The sequence below is a fragment of the Physella acuta genome, unplaced genomic scaffold (assembly GCF_028476545.2).
Source record: "Physella acuta isolate Inbredline_101_S28 unplaced genomic scaffold, ASM2847654v3 ptg000315l, whole genome shotgun sequence".
Taxonomy (NCBI): Eukaryota; Metazoa; Mollusca; class Gastropoda; family Physidae; genus Physella; species Physella acuta.
This window is the reverse complement of record NW_026731834.1, coordinates 435,033-455,294: the sequence shown is the minus strand read 5'-3', so window position 1 is coordinate 455,294 and position 20,262 is coordinate 435,033. Positions and strand designations below refer to the sequence as shown.

The window sequence follows — 20,262 nt, the reverse complement described above, 5'->3', positions numbered from 1 at the left end:
TATATATGGAGAGCTGTAAAATAGTAGACAGACTGTTAATCACAAATTTATTTAAAAACGTTAATTAATTTATTGATTTATTCATAGGTAGATTAACCACATTAATTTTAAAAGTTTAGAAACACGACTTTATTTTGAGTGAATCGTGACGTCACATGATTTGTTTACTTTTTAATACAATAAAATTGCGGTTCCAAAACAAAATTTCGTGGCCCATTCAAACCAATAACGCGTCATACAGCTAATTTTCTTTCGGCTATAACTTTAAAAATACGTCCGTTTGCTGTATTTATTTCGTTCCAACACTTATAGAATCTATAAATTTTTAACTGTCTTTTTCATTTAGTTTTACAATAAACTTCTCTAGCTCTACAATCTGTCCAAGAGAGTTATCTATTTATAGATCTAAAATCAGGTGGCCAAGAAAGTTATTTATAGAAATAGATCTAGAATCTAGGTCAAACCAAAGATTAATTAGATAAAAAATACAATACATTTTAAAATCATAATACATTTTTGAGTTTCTTTATTAAACTACTTTAGTCCTTAAATACTTGATATAAATCTTTGTGATTTACCTATCTAGATCTAGAATAGGTCTAATATAGATCTAGACTGTTTAGATCTAAATCTAGATCTAGCAAGAGTTACGCAAAAACTAGACTTAAGGAAACCAGTCGTCGAATATAGATAATTCTATCTAGATTTAGATAATAATGAGTTTGTATATACTAAACTATTTCAGACCTTTATTATTTTATATAATCTTTGTTTGTTTAGCTATGTAATTGGCTAATTTAAGATAAAATTTAATTTGAAAGTTACTAGACTTAGATCTAGATCTAGATGCGCGTAAATCAAGTTGCATAAGGAGACTCAAAGTATATTACAAAAAAACATCAGTGACGTCACGAGTCTAGATAGCTAAGTTGTTTGTGTAACAGGCTTTCATGCGGGTGGCACGGGTTCTAGACACATCAAGTCGATGTTAAAAAAAAATTTCAATTTTTTTTTTAAAGATGTGAATGACAAAGTTGCCTATCTGAACTTGGCGGGATACAGGGCAGGTGAAGTAGATTTCATCTGTTTCTTTGTCCTAAGCATGTGGAGGGATAGTGTGGTCAGAGACATGCTAGGCCGGAATCGTTTATTTAAACGATAATAACATGTTGTCTAAGACTTGGCGGAACACTGGGCAGGTGAAGTAGAGTTGAGTAGGTCACATGTGACGTCAGTATATGAAGGGAAAGTCCGAAATCGGTGTTTTTAAAAGATAGAAAACATCGTTTTGAATGTAGGGTCTGGTTATTTTGTGATGATAAGTGACAGACGTGATGTCATTTATGGATGACCCCCGAAACCCACAGTTATCCAAGGGATGACCGGGTAAGTCTAGTTTCTATTAAGTTTCTAGTTTTATTCAGACATTTTGCTCAAGGGGTAGGTATCTGCGGCTTCCGGTGTTTGTGTGAGAGATGCTTGAGGGCAAGTACTACTTTCATCTCAACATACTCTAGTCATTCTTACGGTTTGACATAGCTGGACCAAATTATTCCTGATGTGCAACCAACAGCACATCTCCCCTTGATGTTGACAAGGTAATCAAGAGAGAGAGTCACCAACAACCTTAACAGTCCAACGCGCAACATCCCCCACACCCCATTCACTTCTGGCAACTGAATAACATTCCCAATGGATGAAATACTAATATGCAAAAGTAACCAGACATTCTAACACGCTTACACAACAATAGCAATGTAGCAAGGCATGCAATGTAAAGTTTGAAGGAAAAAAATAGATAGACGATTCTATTGGTATAAGCTCTAAAGTCACAGAATTGTCTAAAGAAATGTTAGCCTAATTTCTTTTTATTTTAAATATTGTTTACAAGTGAAATGTGCGTTTGATGATACACAAAAATGCAAATAAAAACATGCAAATAGACATAGTTATTAAATCTTTATTGTGCGTAAGATAAAAGAAAAACGGTAAAACAAAATTCGACAATATAATTTCGATGTTTTATATTACATTTTTGTAACATATTTGAAAGAAATATAATGCAGGCGTTTTATCTAAACGTTATTACATCTCTGTTTCACGAACAGTTTGGTATGAAATATATGTTATTTCCTTCTAAACTTCATTTCTATTTCGTCAACAGAATCTTGGAACCCAGTGACACCATACCAGTTCAGTCCACTGTGAGCTTTAGCTTTCCAAACACCTGTGGGGTGGGAATCGTGGCAACTACCGTACCACCAACCGCCTTTATAAGTGGCGGCACAACTACGTTGGCTCCGATCCCTGTCAAAAGTAGAAAACACTCTGTCTTTTTGGTGATCTTTAAGCGAGTCCCCAGCATCGCCCGTGTAGTTCCTTATCCTCAATCTGTATCCATCCGCTTCACTCTCTACTTTAAAACTGTCGTAGACGGCGTAGTAAGGTTTATCTTTGTAGCGCATATCAACTCTCAACTCAAAGTTACCCTGAAGTTTTCAAAAGAAGAAAAAACATTTTAAACTATGCGATCGTTTAATGGTCCCATGTTATCCGTGTAGCATCCGTAAATTGTACTATTGTTAGACTAAATAACAGAAATATGTGTGTACCAAAATACAATAGAACAAAGGGCGACAACCAGGTCTCTAATGTGGCACCTAGATCAAGATGGTGTACGTCTGACAACTTCTAGTTTCCTTTTTGCCTATTGCTAGTTTCCCCATGTGAACATTATTTTCTGGCAACATACAGTATGAAACTTACTACTTGTACCTATATTCGACGTTTGTAAAATTTTAAGTCATTTTATGTTTGATAATGAGCTGTAGTAGAGAGTGTGTGTGTGTGTGTGAGAGAGAGAGAGAGAGAGAGAGAGAGAGAGAGAGAGAAAGCGCGTGCGTGCGTTCGCGTGTGTGTGTGTAATTGACGTGCGGGTGTTGTTTGGAGCATGGAGGATGTGACCCCGGCGTGGTCTAGACTTTAAATACCCGTTTGTTTACTCGGAAAGTCACGAGAACGAAACTGACTTAAGACCGTAGACCGTTCCCCGATTAAACTGCCCCACTAGATAAACAAACTGGCCAGTATCTGAGGGGAAGGAACAAAAAAGCCTGACGGAAACCCGAAAATATATATTCTCTATTCTTCTGCCGCCTATAGCTGTACGAACATCCGAAGGGGACAGACGCCAGAATGGGCACTTGCCAGAATTATGTTAATAAATGGACACTTGCATTAGGGCAAATGTCAATACGGGATAGCCTTCGAGCAAACGGCAAGTGTCTTTCGGGAATTCGTCTTAGCCGTCCTTTATGCACGGCCCATCTTTTTTCGATTACTTGTGAAACTGCTTCCATTTTCATTTCTCTTATTAACCTAGCATTGCAGATGTTGTTGGGCCAATGGATGCCCTGTGTCCATTGTAGACACTTATTTAGAAAGAATGCAGTGATTGTGAAAGATTTCAGTGATTGGATGGTAGCGGTGGTTACCTTCCAGCATTTACTGTCATGCCAATGTACGCGCATAGGTCCCAGGATCAACAAAGAAAAGACAGAAGTGATGAAAATTAACAATAACCAGGAGGCCCCAGTGACAATAGAAGGAAGACTGATAAATGATGTGAAAGAGTTTGTCTACCTTGGCAGCAAAATCAGCTAAACGGGAGGCACAGAGGAGGACATAAGAGCTAGAATTAATAGAGCCCGCTGCGCTTTCACAGTTCTGCGACCCATATGGAAAAGTTCTGCAATCTCCATTACCACAAAAATTAGGAAATTTAACTCAAATGTCAAGGAGCAGAGACATGGAGAGTCTCCAAAGCAAGCACAGCAAAGATACAGACCTTTATGAACATATGCCTTAGACAGATATTGAAATTAAGATGGCAGGACAAAGTGCTGAACATAGAATTATGGAGAAAAGCAAGGCAGGAGCCTATGGGTGTGCAAATAAGAAGGAGGAAGTGGCGCTGGGTGGGACACACGCTAAACGCTTGAGTGGAACCCCCAGGGAAAGCGGAAGAGAGGGCGCCCAAGACAGACCTGGAGGCGGAGTCTTCTTGAAGAACTGAAGCCGAAAGGGATGTCTTGGGAGACGGCAAAATTAATAGCCGGGGATAGGAAGAAATGGAAGGAAATGGTGGAGGCCCTATGTTCCATAAGGAGCAAAGAGGACAAAGTCAAGTAAGTCAAGTCAAATGTACGATAAGGGTATTACTTTTAATAAGTCTGTATTTGGTATGTATTTGGTCTATGAAGATATTTTCTTCGTTCGCCACATTTCTTGCATAGCTTAAAATGCGTGCTAGGCTTTAGAGAAACGTGTTTTTATTTCAACGGTACAGCCTCCTTCATAATTGACAATGCTGACTGATATTGTGAAATCTGTTAATTCATCTTCTTTCATGTATTATTGCTTGTCAAGATAGTCACCAATAATCATGTACTGGATGCTTGCACATTTTTAAACGGATTGGTATCTAGAGGAAACACACGATCCTTAACCGGCAAGAAAAAAATTTGGAAATCATTAATGGAAAGTACGTTAACTACAATTTTACGGAATCAAGAATATCTTACAAAGTTACCTCTGAAGTTATGGTCGCAACCAACTCATTCCCCAGCCAAAAGTCGCCAACAAAAGAACCAAATCCCCACTTATATTCCTCCCAGTTTCTGGTGAAGTTGACGTCACCTTTAATACGTCGCTGAAAGAAAGAATTGTGTAAATAAACATACAACATAGCAACTGATTGATCACTTTTTTATTAATACACTATCTAATCAAAATAATATAGCTTTTAAGAATATAGAGATTCTAAATGGTTTTAGTTATTTAACATACATCAAATATAGATTAATGTATTCGCGTTTGCACCTACTTTAATTAAGAATTTCTCAAAGAGAAAAGTGGCTAATATTGACATTTTTTACTTTCTCGTATACGAAGTAAAAAGGAAGTATTGTAATCGGGCGAAAATTCGATATCGAGATGCTCACAAATCTCGCCTTTTTACTCCTCCCTGAGTCGGAAAAACATAGTTTTGCAATTTTGTTCGTATATCTGTGTGTTATGTCTGTGTGGATGTGTGTCTGTGAACACGATAACTTGAGTAGCTTAATGAAATTTCATTATAAGTTATTATATAAAATTTGTAGTTCTATATCAATTTTTCAGCGATTTCCGGTATAACTTGAGTACTTTCAGATAGACGAAATTTCACATATAAGAAAAAGATCTAAATCTCTAACTTTCTAATCTTAATTTCCGTTTACAGGAAGTAGTACTTTACGCTTTTTCCGATTTCTATAAAAAAAAAACGCATATGAATCTATAAAGTACTAATATTCTGCACTATTATACACACATTGTTTGCTGTTCACTTGGGGAGCAATTCTATTTTCTACGAGATCTATTTCTTTCTTATTTTTACTATTTTCGCCCTAGTGTGTAATTTTTTTTGTTAAATTATAAAATTATTTTAAGATTTTTTAAAATCAATATCTTACCACCATAATGATCCACCCTCCACCATCAGTATACGTATCACACAAGATTTTCTTGTGTCTTGTGTAAGCCGATACAGCACTTGGTAGTGGATGTGAAGACGAAAATCCTTTTTTGCACATGTACTTTTAAAATAATTAATTCTTGATCGTTATTTAAATCTATTATAATTCTAAAGTGGTAGCTTTATAATACATTCCTTCATTTTCACATATAAATTATACACATTTTTATAAACTGTTTGGTAGGGGACGGGCAGTCTGCAGGGGAGACAAACTCATCTACACACACACACGCAACTATATACCCATATATATATATATATATATATATATATATATATATATATATATATATATATATATATACATATATATATATATATATATATATATATATATATATATATATATATATATATATATATATATATATATATATATATATATATATATATATATATATATATATATATATATATATATATATATATATATATATATATATATATATATATATATATATATATATATATACAGGAGCTAGAAGTAAAGTTAACGAAAATGTATATGTGTACCTTAAAATAATTGCTGTACATGTAAGTGGCTTTAAGTATTTCATCATGTTCTCTACTACTGTTTTCTTCATAGCTCTGGAAACGCAAGTTTAAAGTATTGGTCATGTTAATCAGGTTTGTTTGTATTGCTTCTAGACTTTTAATGGTGTCGCCGTTTTTTTTTATGTTCACCATAACTTTCTTCCCCAAACTGAGGAAATCTGTCTGTTAAATTTTTAATGCTCGCATCGAACTTATCTTGCATGGTTTTAAATTTGGCTTCAAATATTTCTTCAATCGTTCTAAATTTATTTTCAATATTTTCAATTTGTTTCGTTAAATTTCCTTCGATATTTTTAAGTGCTTCTAGGTGAATCACATTATTTTTAGTGGTATCGTGATCTCTACGCAGGCTGTCGACTTTTTCGCCTAACTGAAAAAAAGTGTTTGTTAGATTTAGATTGAGTTGTTGAAATTTCATTTCTATCGCCTCCGTTAAATTAGATTCCAAAATTTGTAATGTATCTAATGTAATTTTAGCGTTTCTGGTAATTAGTTGTCCCTGATCTGATTCATTGAAACGTGTAACCTCTGACATAATCTCCGAAGAATCCTTGGACATTTTATCGCAACTTGTCTCCAAACTTTTCCCTTTATTTCTGAAACCAACGGGCTTGTTTGACCACGGGACTTCCAGCTGTAAGGAAAACTTCAGGTCCGGGCTAGACTCGTCTGCTGTCGGTGGCGGGAAAACAAAAACTTCTCTCACGTCTGCACGCCCGTGGGGGTCAACAAAATACAACTGGCAGAGGAAGGCGCCGAGACCACACCCAGACGTCCCCTCCACCGACACAGTAAGTTTAGCTGTGGTTTGGGTCATCTGTCCAGCTGCCTTGTACGGACTGTCCTTGTCCTTTTGTAAACCTTGCTCTGAAAGATGAGCAATGATGACCTTTCCACTTCGCTCACGGATGCTATAAATAGACATGTTGGCTATAGACGTCACGTGACTGTCAGTATCATGCACACACACTAGTTGACCGCAGTAAAGTTTGTTAGCCTCCAAGTACATTTCCTTGTCCAGGGTCAACTTCAACCCTGTGAAATAAGTATCACATTATAAAACTGAAATTAGTATCACATTATAAAACTGTTTTTACCAAAACGTAAGCATTTAAAAAATTATGAAGTCGAGTCTAAATTAAAACAAAACAAAACAAAATGTAGCCTTGTATATTTTATAGGTATGTATGACATGGCTTATACTGTATTATCTGCATCAAGTTTTTTCACCTTGTTAGGTACTAATATACTCTGGCTATTCTAATAGTTATTTACGATATAACCTTGCTTTGTCTAACTATCTAGCGAAGTTAATATACAGAAGGGAGATAGCCCTCAAATTGTACAGTGATAAGCTTACAAAATTAACATTTAAAAAACAACAATTTCCTATCAGTAATATACCCGTCGTGTTTAAAGGAAATAAAACTCCATCTTTTCGCTACATATGCCAATATCCTAGACAGGCGGCCTTCGCGTTACTTCTTTTTCATTTTTCAACATTAATTGTCTAAAATGGTGCCACCGTCCTAAGCATTCCTCCCCCTCCTCCCCCCCGCGTTACGCCTTTATCTTGACAGTAAAGTCTTGGCCGTATTGTATCGATACCGACGATATTCTGCGTTATACAGTACTGCTAATACTGTCACAACTACTCATTAATAAGCACGTTGTCTCACTTCGAGAGTACAAACCTGTTCTAATTTAATTGAAAACGTGATAGAAAAATTTAACTGTTTATTTTACGTTATAGTTCTTAGTTTAAATACCACACATAACAATTTCTTTTCTGTTGTATTAATAGTCCTACTGCCCCAGAAAGATTTCGATTTTTAAAAGTTACATTTTTATACAGAAATAATGATGTAAATTATTGTTTAGCTACTTACCATAAACATTGACCAAGGATACAAATATAAAATAACAAAACAGCATGGGCCGCATTTCTGATGGTTAAATTATGAAAGATTGTTTAGATTCCTGCTTGAATTAGAGAAGTGAAATAACTTAATGAGCCAATTAAGCTCTCTTTATATACATTAGCGGTTCTTATCTTTTTTGGTTATCTTCAACAATGGATCTCATTTTTTTGGATGGCGCCCATATTAAATGATCAGCCAATTCAGCTACTAAAAAAATTTATTTGTTTTTTTCCTTTCTTGGTGGATTCGAAATTTATAGTCCTCGCCTATATTTCACTACTTAATGATTATTTAGATTCGTTTCAGATGTTTGTAGAAAACCATCTTGACATTATTGACTTTATCAGTCGTCCATGAATGACATCAAGCTACTAGGGGAGAGGGTCGGAATCTTGCTACTATTTAGGACGTCATAATTTTGGACTTGGTAAAAACTAAATTTTAGCAGTTTTTTCGCGTTTTTTAAAGGATAATTTATGTAAATTGTAATAAAAAAATATTAATATGCTCAATATTGGCCAAGCTCAAATTTGAAAAATAAAATAAATTGAAGTTTAAAAAAGCAGCAACAGCAATTTTGGGTGGGGGTTGGGTATGACGTCATTTTAAGGATGGAGGCCTAGGTTTGTGTGACGATGTGTGACGACGAAAAGGCGCGAGGTAAAAAACGTCACGTCATTTTTGGACGAACCCCCCCCCCCCCTCAACCATTAACTTATAACAGTCACAAATCAACTAAAATCGTTTAAGCTCGCCAGCTGACACTAAATTCGAAGCAGACTAACTCATGAACGATGTGTTAGTGAACATGAGAAGAAACGGCCTATATGTAAAGCCTAATCAAGAATGTTTCCATACGTAAGAAATATATTTGGGAACCGCTGAACATCATACTTTAGGATTTCCGTTCCAAAGCATACACATTCTTAATGTTGCTAATATTACATTTCTGTGAAAACAATCCTTCAGTAATTCAGCTTGCTCTTGGGTTGTTATTTTTAATTATACTCCACATCATACTTATATCATCCAACAAGTGCCAATTAAAGTGTGTCATTTATGTTCCGGTGTCGCGACAGGTCCTTAGCCAGATCTCCCGATTAAGTTAAATTACGATTAAGTTTAAATTATGAAACACTTCAACAAAACAAACACTCTCTACTTGACTGGGTTCTACCAGTCACAAGCATACACATTCATTTAGCACTTGGTATCAGTTTGTTTTTCAGACATGAAATTTCCGGAGTGGCTGTGAGGGGGGCGGGAGTTAACATTTCAAGTGGGGGATTAAAGTATTTAATTTCTATTCAAAAAATATATAATTTTTCTATTTCGTTTTGTTTATGGGATTGGATTAGGGGGGGGGGGTTTAAACGGGAATGGGGGGGGGGGGGGTAAGTGGGTGTTGCAGTTTAATGGGAAAATACGGGTTGGGGGGATGGGGGGGCTTGCCCCTCCCGCCAAAAAATTCTAACGCCCCCTCCCCCACCCCCCCGAACGAAATGGAATTTATATAGAAAACACACTTTTACCAGTGTCCATCTCTCTCAACACACAAGAAACAGCAACCGCCAGAAAACCAAAACTGAACAGAAACACTTAGTGTGACATCGTTTACGAACTACCCCTGATATGCTGTAATTGTATCTGGACAATCTTTTCTTATAATCTCACAAGGCACTACTGTCCCACAACTAACTGTTTGAAAAGTACAAAAAAATCAGATTCTCACTTTAGGGCCTACAGTCTGGGAAGATAAAGGTTCACTACTCCATCAGTGATATCTTCTTCGTCTTCACCTTTTTCTTATCTGAAGGATTGGTCATACACAATATCTCCCCAAGCTTGTGTCGTTTGTTATTTGTTTCGTTTCTGAACAATTCTTTCCATTTTATTTTTTTTTTAATTTCTCTGCGCTAGGTTTTTAAAATCCCTCTTCATTTTGTGGATCTTTGAGTTATATGCTTTATTTGAAACTTATTGCTAATACTAGTTGCCAGTTTCTTCAAATTACGGCTTATATTACCGCATCAGTAATATACCCGTCGTTAATTAAAAAAAAAAAACAACTCCATCTTTTTGCATTATTGAGTGACAGTCTTGGTATTGTTTTTTAATTTCTTTGCGCCACCGTCATAAACATGCCCTCTCACCCCCTCCTCCAAATACGCCTGTATAGTGCCAGTAGTAAAATGCACGGGGTGGGAGTGCTTCGTGCTTGAAACAGTGATATTGTGTGTTGAGTGGGGGGGGGGAGGCGCTCAACGGTTAGGAATATTAGAAATTTAAAAAAAAAATATGACATTTTTCTGTTGAAAAATTCAGAGAAACTACGAGTTGAGAGCTGACATGCGCTACAATGGCACATCCTACTACGCCGTCTACGAAAATTTAAAAAAAAAAGAGTGAAGCGGATGGATACAGACTGAGGATAGAAAACTACATGGGCGATGATGGGGACTCGCTGACATACCACAAAGACAATGTGTTTTCTACTTACGACAGAGATCGAAGCGACCGTAATTGTCCCACCGCTCTAAAAGGCGGATGGTGGTACTATGATTGCTACTTTACCCATCCCACAGGAACACTAATGCTAGACAGGGAGTGTTCTGTTATTATGTGACTGGGTGGTGGCATTCTTTAAATGATATCGAAATGAAGTTTAGAAGAAAATAGTGTTATGATAACGTTATGCTATTGTTTCGTTATCAGTTTTTGAAATAAAGTGTATTACACCCTTAAACTGCGTGCTTTTGTGTGTGTTTCACTTTTACTTTATTCAAGGAGAAATAAAATTTTAACTCACCTTAAGCAATGATTTCGTTCCAGTGTTCCAAGATTTATTCGTATCTAATTATAATGCAAAAAATTGTAAGTTTTAGTCTTATTTGTAATTATATTAGTCATGTAAATGTATTTAAAGATAACTAAATTTAATAATAAAAAGGGAGATAATAAGATGGCAGGCTATTGATCGGATTACAAAGCAATTGTAATTGTAATATTCATAGTCATTTGTGATGTCGATTTGATTAAATTAAGAACGAAACATTAAAAAAACGTTATAATATAAGAATTTGGATGCGAGATGAGAACGGGGTCGACCTTGTAGGACATCGTGGATCCACAGACAATGACGATCCAATATAAATTTCTGAACAGGACCGCATTGGTTCACTTTATCGTTTTATTGCACTGGATAAATACGTAATAGGCACGGACGACGAAATTCATAACGTAAACAAAGACTACATGCACGACGACCGACGAATACTTGTACGCTTTAACACAAGGTAACGAAGACTGATCTAAAGTCTTTCCTCAAACAACCAGATCTTACCTCCAAACATCACATCCGTATGTTCTCGTCACACAGTCACACTCTTTTATTAATATAAATCACGAGCTGACCCGCTACCTAGTATACGCCGCCATCTAATTGTTTTATTATCTGCTTACCAGCAATTCATAATTTGTGAATTCAACACTACCCCCCCCCCCCGCCACTCTTGCCCAGTGAAAGCAGCCGTTTACAGACAAAGAAAAGCTAAATAAAAAATTGTAACCCCCCCTTCCTTTCAAATCGTTTAATACTAAATTATCTGCCCCTTATAGCCGTCACTAACCCGGCTCTACTATTGTAAACATTCGGAGTGAACCACAGCTCACCTGACAGGTGGGGATGAGGGTGGTGGCTAAGCTGCGTTGTGTTTTCTATGTTCTCCATAAAGAGAATTATTTATATAGATTCTACAACACACATACTCTCATATCCATGCATTACACTGAAATAACATTCACAACAATAAGCTTTTTAAAATTACGCTTATTAGGTAACCAAGATGGCTGCCATTGTTAATAAAAGTAGCTTATTTTTTCAAACAAATTTACTTAACAACCATCTGACCCTAAGGCTTAATACTTTAAATGTTTCCACAACTGGCAGCTACACACTAAGTCTATAAATCTGTAAATCTGTCGGTATTTTTACAATATGTTGTGGGTGTATGTATGTGGGTCATATGAGCTCCTTTTAAAGTTTTATCGAAGGCTATATTGTCCTGATCCATATTGTCAGTTTAGAGATCGGCGTGGTCGGGTCGATTAAGCTTATGTTTGCGAAACCGTCAAATCCCGAGTTCAAACCCTCGGGTAGATGAAGCTCGATAGATGGAGATAGCCACTCTTATAGGAGAGACAACTCCAAAAACAAACAACTGCTGCCTTGTAGTTTGTTCTTGGTTGGACAAATGCTATTGAAGCAAATCCAAAAAAGACAAGCACGCTGAAATCTGAGTCAACGGCCTAGTTGACACGTTTCCCATTTGAACACCTAAACTAAGAACGAAGAAGAAGAGGAAGAAGATTGTCAGTTTAAAAATGTATTGGATCATACTGCAGATATCATAGAGGATAAAATATCTCCAAAAACAGATTCACAAATCTACATTTATCGATACTGAAATACAGATTTAAGTATTGTGTTCAGCACACACATACATTCATTTTCTCGAATATCTATTGGGTGAGTGATAGAAATTTGATTTTTAAGGCATCATCGCATACCAGTATCATACCAGGGTATACTAATATGCAAAAGTAACCAGAAATTCTAACACGCTTACACAACAAAGCAATGTAGCAAGGCATGCAATGTAAAGTTTGAAGGAAAAAATAGATAGACTATTTTATTGGTATAAGCTCTAAAGTCACAAAGTTGTCTAAAGAAATGTTAGCCGAATTTCTTTTTATTTTAAATATTGTTTACAGTGAAATAAGCGTTTGATTATACACAAAAATGCAAATAAAAACATGCTAATAGACATAGTTATTAAATCTTTATTGTGCGTAAGATAAAAGAAAAACGGTAAAACAAAATTCGACAATACAATTTCGATGTCTTATATTACATTTTTGTAACAAATTTGAAAGAAATATAATGAAGGTGTTTTATCTAAACGTTATTACATCTCTGTTTCACGAACAGTTTGGTATGAAATATATGTTATTTCCTTCTAAACTTCATTTCTATTTCGTCTACAGAATCGCGAAACCCAGTGACATGATGCCAGTTCAGACCACTGTGAGATTTAGCTTTCCACACACCTGTGGGGTGGGAATCGTGGCAACTACCGTACCACCAACCGCCTTTATAAGTGGTGGCACAACTACGTTGGCTCCGATCTCTGTCAAAAGTAGAAAACACTCTGTCTTTTTGGTGATCTTTAAGCGAGTCCCCAGCATCGCCCGTGTAGTTCCTTATCCTCAATCTGTATCCATCCGCTTCACTCTCTACTTTAAAACTGTCGTAGACGGCGTAGTAAGGTTTATCTTTGTAGCGCATATCAACTCTCAACTCAAAGTTACCCTGAAGTTTTCAAAAGAAGAAAAAACATTTAACCTATGCGATCGTTTAATGGTCCCATGTTATCCGTGTAGCATCCGTAAATTGTACTATTTTTAGACTAAATAACAGAAATCTGTGTGTACCAAAATACAATAGAACAAAGGGCGACAACCAGGTCTCTACCGTGGCACCTAGATCAAGATGGTGTACGTCTGACAACTTCTAGTTTCCTTTTGGCCTATTGCTAGTTTCCCCATGTGAACATTATTTTCTGGCAGCATACAGTGTGAAACTTACAACTTGTACCTATATTCGACGTTTGTAAAATTTTAAGACACTTTATGTTTGATAATGAGCTGTAGTAGAGAGTGTGTGTGTGTGTGTGTGTGTGTGTGAGAGAGAGAGAGAGAGAGAGAGAGCGTGCGTGCGTTCGCGCGTGTGTGTGCACTTGACGTGCGGGTGTTGTTTGGAGCATGGAGGATGTGACCCCGGCGTGGTCTAGACGTTAAATACCCGTTTGTTTACTCGGAAAGTCACGAGAACGAAACTGACTTAAGACCGTAGACCGTTCCCCGATTAAACTGCCCCACTAGATAAACAAACTGGCCAGTATCTAAGGGGAAGGAACAAAAAAGCCTGACGGAAACCCGAAAATATATTCTCTATTCTTCTGCCACCTATAGCTGTAAGAACATCCGAAGGGGACAGACGCCAGAATGGGCACTTGCCAGAATTATGTTAATAAATGGACACTTGCATTAGGGCAAATGTCAATACGGGATAGCCTTCGAGCAAACGGCAAGTGTCTTTCGGGAATTCGTCTTAGCCGTCCTTTATGCACGGCCCATCTTTTTTCGATTACTCGTGAAACTGCTTCCATTTTCATTTCTCTTATTAACCTAGCATTTCAGATGTTGTTGGGCCAATGGATGCCCTTTGTCCATTGTAGACACTTATTTAGAAAGAATGCAGTGATTGTGAAAGATTTCAGTGATTGGATGGTAGCGGTGGTTACCTTCCAGCATTTACTGTCATGCCAATGTACGCGCATAGGTCCCAGGATCAACAAAGAAAAGACAGAAGTGATGAAAATTAACAATAACCAGGAGGCCCCAGTGACAATAGAAGGAAGACTGATAAATGATGTGAAAGAGTTTGTCTACCTTGGCAGCAAAATCAGCTAAACGGGAGGCACAGAGGAGGACATAAGAGCTAGAATTAATAGAGCCCGCTGCGCTTTCACAGTTCTGCGACCCATATGGAAAAGTTCTGCAATCTCCATTACCACAAAAATTAGGAAATTTAACTCAAATGTCAAGGAGCAGAGACATGGAGAGTCTCCAAAGCATGCCTTAGACAGATATTGAAATTAAGATGGCAGGACAAAGTGCTGAACATAGAATTATGGAGAAAAGCAAGGCAGGAGCCTATGGGTGTGCAAATAAGAAGGAGGAAGTGGCGCTGGGTGGGACACACGCTAAACGCTTGAGTGGAACCCCCAGGGAAAGCGGAAGAGAGGGCGCCCAAGACAGACCTGGAGGCGGAGTCTTCTTGAAGAACTGAAGCCGAAAGGGATGTCTTGGGAGATGGCAAAATTAATAGCCGGGGATAGGAAGAAATGGAAGGAAATGGTGGAGGCCCTAAGTTCCATAAGGAGCAAAGAGGACAAAGTCAAGTAAGTCAAGTCAAATGTACGCTTAGGGTATTACTTTTAATAAGTCTGTATTTGGTATGTATTTGGTCTATGAAGATATTTTCTTCGTTCGCCACATTTCTTGCATAGCTTAAAATGCGTGCTAGGCTCTAGAGAATCGTGTTTTTATTTCAACGGTACAGCCTCCTTCATAATTGACAATTCTGACTGATAATGTGAAATCTGTTAATTCATCTTATGTCATGTGTTATTGCTTGTCAAGATAGTCACCAAGAATCATGTAATGGATGCTTGCACATTTTTAAACGGATTGGTATCTAGAGGACACACACGGTCATTAACCGGCAAGAAAAAAATGTGGAAATCATTAATAGAAACTTGGTTTACTACAATTTTACGGAATGAAGAATTTCTTACAAAGTTACCTCTGAAGTTATGGTCGCAACCAACTCATTCCCCTGCCAAAAGTCGCCACCAAAAGAACCAAATCCCCACTTATATTCCTCCCAGTTTCTGGTAAAGTTGACGTCACCTTTAACACGTCTCTGAAAGAAAGATTTGTGTACATAAACATACAACATAGCAACTGATTGATCACTTTTCTATTAATACACTATCTAATCAAAATAATATAGCTTTTAAGAATATAGAGATTCTAACTGGTTTTATTTATTTAACATACATCAAATATAGATTAATGTACTCGCGTTTGAACCTACTTTCATTAAGAATTTCTCAATTAGAAAAAAGTGGCTAATATTGAATTTTATTTTTTACTTTCTCGTATACGAAGTAAAGAGGAAGTATTGTAATCGGGCAAAAATTCGAAATCAAGATTTTCACAAATCTCGACTTTTTACACCTCCCTGGGTCGGAAAAAAATAGTTTTGCAATTTTGTCCGTATGCCTGCGTGTGTTATGTCTGTGTGGATGTGTGTCTGTGAACACGATAACTTGAGTAGGTTAATGAAATTTCATATATAAGGTATTACATCAAATTTCTAGTTCAGTATCAATTTTCAGCGATTTCCGGTATAACTTAAAAACTTACAGATAGACAAAATTTCGCAAATAAGCAAAAGATCTAAATCTCTAACTTTCTAATCTAAGTTTCCGTTTACAGGAAGTAGTACTTTACGCTATTTCCGATTGCGAAAAAAAGCGCATATGAATCTATAAAGTAGGCTACTAATATTCTGCACTATTATACACACATTGTTTGCTGTTCACTTGGGGCACAATTCTATTTTCTACGACACTCTATTCTATTCTTTTTATTTACTATTTTCGCCATTTTGTGTAATTTTTTTTAAATTATAAAATTACTTTAAGATTTTTAAATCAATATCTTACCACCATAATGATCCACCCTCCACCATCAGTATCCGTATCACACAAGATTTTCTTATCGTTTGAGAGAGTCATTACAGCACGTGGTGGTAGATGCGAAGACAAAGATCCTTTTTCGCATTTCTATTTTAAAATCATGAATTTTTCATTTTATTAAAATCTATTATAAAGTGGTAGCTTTATAATACATTCCTTCCTTTTTACATAAAAATTATACACAACAATTTGGTAGGGGGCGGGAAGTATGCAGGGGAGATAAACACATCCACACACAACGCGCAAATATATACCCATATATATATATATATATATATATATATATATATATATATATATATATATATATATATATATATATACATAAATATATATATATAAGTAAAGTTAACGAAAATATATATGTATACCTCTAAAAAATACCTGGACTTATAAATGGCTTTAAGAATTTCATCATGTTGTCTACTATAGTTTTCTTCATAGCTCTGGAAACGCAAGTTTAATGTATTGTTCAACTTAATCAGGTGTGTTTGTATTGCTTCTTGACTTTTGATGGTGTTTTTTTTATGTTCACCGTAAGTTTCTTCACAAAACTGAGGAAATCTGTTTGTTAAATTTTTAATGCTCTCATCGAACTTATCGTGCATGGTTTTAAATTTGGCTTCAAATATTTCTTCAATTGTTCTAAATTTATTTTCAATTTGCTTCGTTAAATTTCCTTCGATATTTTTAAGTGCTTCTAGGTGAATCTCATGGTTTTTAAAGGTACCGTGATCTCTACACAGGCTGTCGACTTTTTCGCCTAACTGAAAAAAAAAAAAAGATTAGATTTAGATTAAGTTAAACTTTATTTCCATCTGCTCCATTAAATTGAATTTATTTTGTGTCTCATGTAATTAAAACGTTTCTGGTTATTATTTATCCCTGTTCTGATTCGTTGAAACGTGTAACCTCTGACATAATCTCCGAAGAATCCTTGGACATTTTATCGTAACTTGTCTCCAAACTGTTCCCATTATTTCTGAAACCAACGGGCTTGTTTGACCACGGGACTTCCAGCTGTAAGGAAAACTTCAGGTCAGGGGTAGACTCGTCTGCTGTCGGTGGCGGGAAAACAAAAACTTCTCTCACGTCTGCACGCCCGTGGGGGTCAACAAAATACAACTGGCAGAGGAAGGCGCCGAGACCACACCCAGACGTCCCCTCCACCGACACAGTAAGTTTAGCTGTGGTTTGGTTCATCTGTCCAGCTGCCTTGTACGGACTGTCCTTGTCCTTTTGTAAACCTTGCTCTGAAAGATGAGCGATGATGACCTTTCCACTTCGCTCACGGATGCTATAAATAGACATATTAGCAATAGACGTCACGTGACTGTCAGTATCCTGTACACACACTAGTTGACCGCAGTAAATTTTGTTAGACTCCAAGTACATTTCCGTGTCCATGGTAAACTTCAACCCTGTGAAATAAGTATCACATTATAAAACTGAAATTAGTATCACATTATAAAACTGTTTTTACCAAAACGTAAGCATTTAAAAAATTATGAAGTCGAGTCTAAATTAAAACAAAACAAAACAAAATGTAGCCTTGTATATTTTATAGGTATGTATTATACTGTATTATCTGCATCAAGTTTATTCACATTGTTAGGTACTAATATACTCTGGCTATTCTAATAGTTATTTACGATATAACCTTGCGTTGTCTAACTATCTAGCGAAGTTAATATACAGAAGGGAGAAAGCCCTCAAAACGAACACTGATAAGCTTATGAACTGAACAATAAAAAAAAATCTCCCATCAGTAATAAAGGAAATAAAACTGCATCTTTTCGCTACAGATGCCGATCTAATAGACAGGCGGGTTCGTCATTACTTTCATGCATTGCTGACTCTCTTATTTAATTTTTAATATTAATTGTCTAAAATGGTGCCACAGTCCTAAGCATACACCCATCCTCCACCACCCCCCCCCCCGCGTTACGCCGTTATCTTGACAGTAAAGTCATTGCCGTATTGTAACGATACCGATATTCTGCGTTATACAGTACTGCTAATACTGACATAACTGCTTATTAATAAACACATTGTCTTACTTCGAGGGTACAAACCTGTTCCAATGTAATTGAAAACCTGATAAAAAATGTAACTGTTTATTTTACGATATAATTTTTTTGTTTTTTGTACAAAGAACATTTTCTTATTTGGTGTGCACTGTTAATAGGCCTACGGCCCCAGAAAGATTTTGTTTTTATTACAAGCTTTTATTTAACTCACTTCCACTGTCGTCAGTCGTCAGTCTGTCATCAGTCGTCAGTCTAGATCGAAACGCCGGAGCGAAAATTCGGACATTTCTACTTGACAGATACGGTTCGTAATTGGTATGTGGGTCAAGACATGAAGACAATGCATTGTGACATTAAATTTGACTTAAAAAAAAGTAAAGTTTCCCTTTCAAATCTGTCGGTCTATGGGGCAAGTGAAGTTAAGTTCACTTGTTTCTGTGACCCCGGCATTTGAAGAGATAGTGTGGTCAGCACTATGCCCAGCCGCTTTACTTTCCCTAACTTGAGTTAGGTACCCATCAGAGTTGGGTGGACTCAGGGACGGTCTACTGACTTGAACTCGTTTTCGAACTCGAGACCTCCGTGTTAGCAGTCCAGCTCTCTACCGCTAGACCACTCAGTCCGATAAATTGAAATTGGATGCCTAATTAATTTTTTAGGAATTAATTAAAATTTTGACCAAATTAGTAGGCATTTCTATCCAACCACACCACACGCGCCATCACAATAAATAGCGCGTCATCACGTTTCAATAAGCGCGCAATGGTTTTTAGTCATAAAACTCTATTGTAAATAAAAACATGTAAAGTACTGAAAAAATTAATAAAAAACGTTTTAATAACAAGCTTTTATGTACTAATGCACTAAAAAGTAGAAAAAAAATTATAGACTACTATTTAAATAACTATAAAGAAAAGCGTGGGTCTCTTCCTAAACATTAGTAAAGGTATCCAATAGATACTAAAGTGAACCACGCTTTTCTTTATAGTTATTTAAATAGTAGTCTACAATTTATTTTCTACTTTTTAGTGCATTAGTACATAAAAGCTTGTTATTAAAACGTTTTTATGATTTTTTTTGTTAAAGTTACATTTTTATACAGAAATAATAATGTACATTATCGTTTATCTACTTACCATAAACATTGACTAAGGATACGAATATAAAATAACAAAGCAGCATGAGCCGCATTTCTGATGGTTAAATTATGAAAGATTGTTTAGATTCCTGCTTGAATTTGAGAAGTGAAATAACTTAATGAGCCAATTAAGCTCTCTTTATATAAATTAGCGGTTCTTATCTTTTTTGTTATCTTCAACAACGGATCTAATTTTTTTTTTTGGATGGCGCGTACATTTTACAAATGAGCAGCCAATTCAGCTACTAAAAAAATTTATTTGTTTTTTTTTTTCCTTTCTTGGTTGATTCGAAATTTATAGTCCTCGCCTATATTTCATTACTTAATGAGTATTTCGATTCGTTTCTTTTTTGTGTGTAGAAAACCATCTTGACGTTATTGACTCTATCAGTCGTCCATGAATGACGTCACGCTACTAGGGTCGGAATCTTTTGACAGTTTAGAACGTCATACTTATGGACTTCAAAACCAAAACTTAAAAACTAAATTTTGGTCGTTTTTTCGCGTTTTTAAAGGATATTTTATTTAAATTGTAATAGAAAATGATTAATATGCTCAATGTTGTCCGAGTTCAAATAAAAAAAAAAGAAATCGAAGTTTAAAAAAGCAGCAACAGCTATTTTGGGTGGGGGTTGGGTATGACGTCATTTTA

The 20,262-nt window shown here is 36.1% G+C and overlaps 1 protein-coding gene across 1 annotated transcript; it reads right to left on the bottom strand.

The window, feature by feature from the left end:
- Positions 1–1,940: 1,940 nt before the first annotated feature.
- On the bottom strand, positions 1,941–19,717 carry LOC131940278 (angiopoietin-2). Its single transcript, XM_059298922.1, has 6 exons — positions 19,609–19,717; positions 17,355–17,863; positions 16,814–17,209; positions 16,410–16,529; positions 4,592–4,711; positions 1,941–2,489 (listed from the first exon to the last, which is right to left on the bottom strand). The coding sequence occupies exons 1-6, from the start codon at positions 19,661–19,663 to the stop codon at positions 2,127–2,129; spliced, it is 1,563 nt and encodes a 520-aa protein (XP_059154905.1). The 5' UTR covers positions 19,664–19,717; the 3' UTR covers positions 1,941–2,126.
- Between the last annotated feature and the right edge of the window lie 545 nt (positions 19,718–20,262).

Excerpts from the sequence above, each read along its gene's own strand:
- LOC131940278 (XM_059298922.1), bottom strand. The coding sequence starts at position 19,663 with ATGCGGCTCATGCTGCTTTGTTATTTTATATTCGTATCCTTAGTCAAT. Across the intron at positions 17,210-17,354 it reads CTTCGGAGATTATGTCAGAG|TTAGGCGAAAAAGTCGACAG; the intron begins GTTACACGTTTC and ends TTTTTTTTTCAG. Across the intron at positions 16,530-16,813 it reads AGTCCAGGTATTTTTTAGAG|AAATGCGAAAAAGGATCTTT; the intron begins GTATACATATAT and ends ATTTTAAAATAG.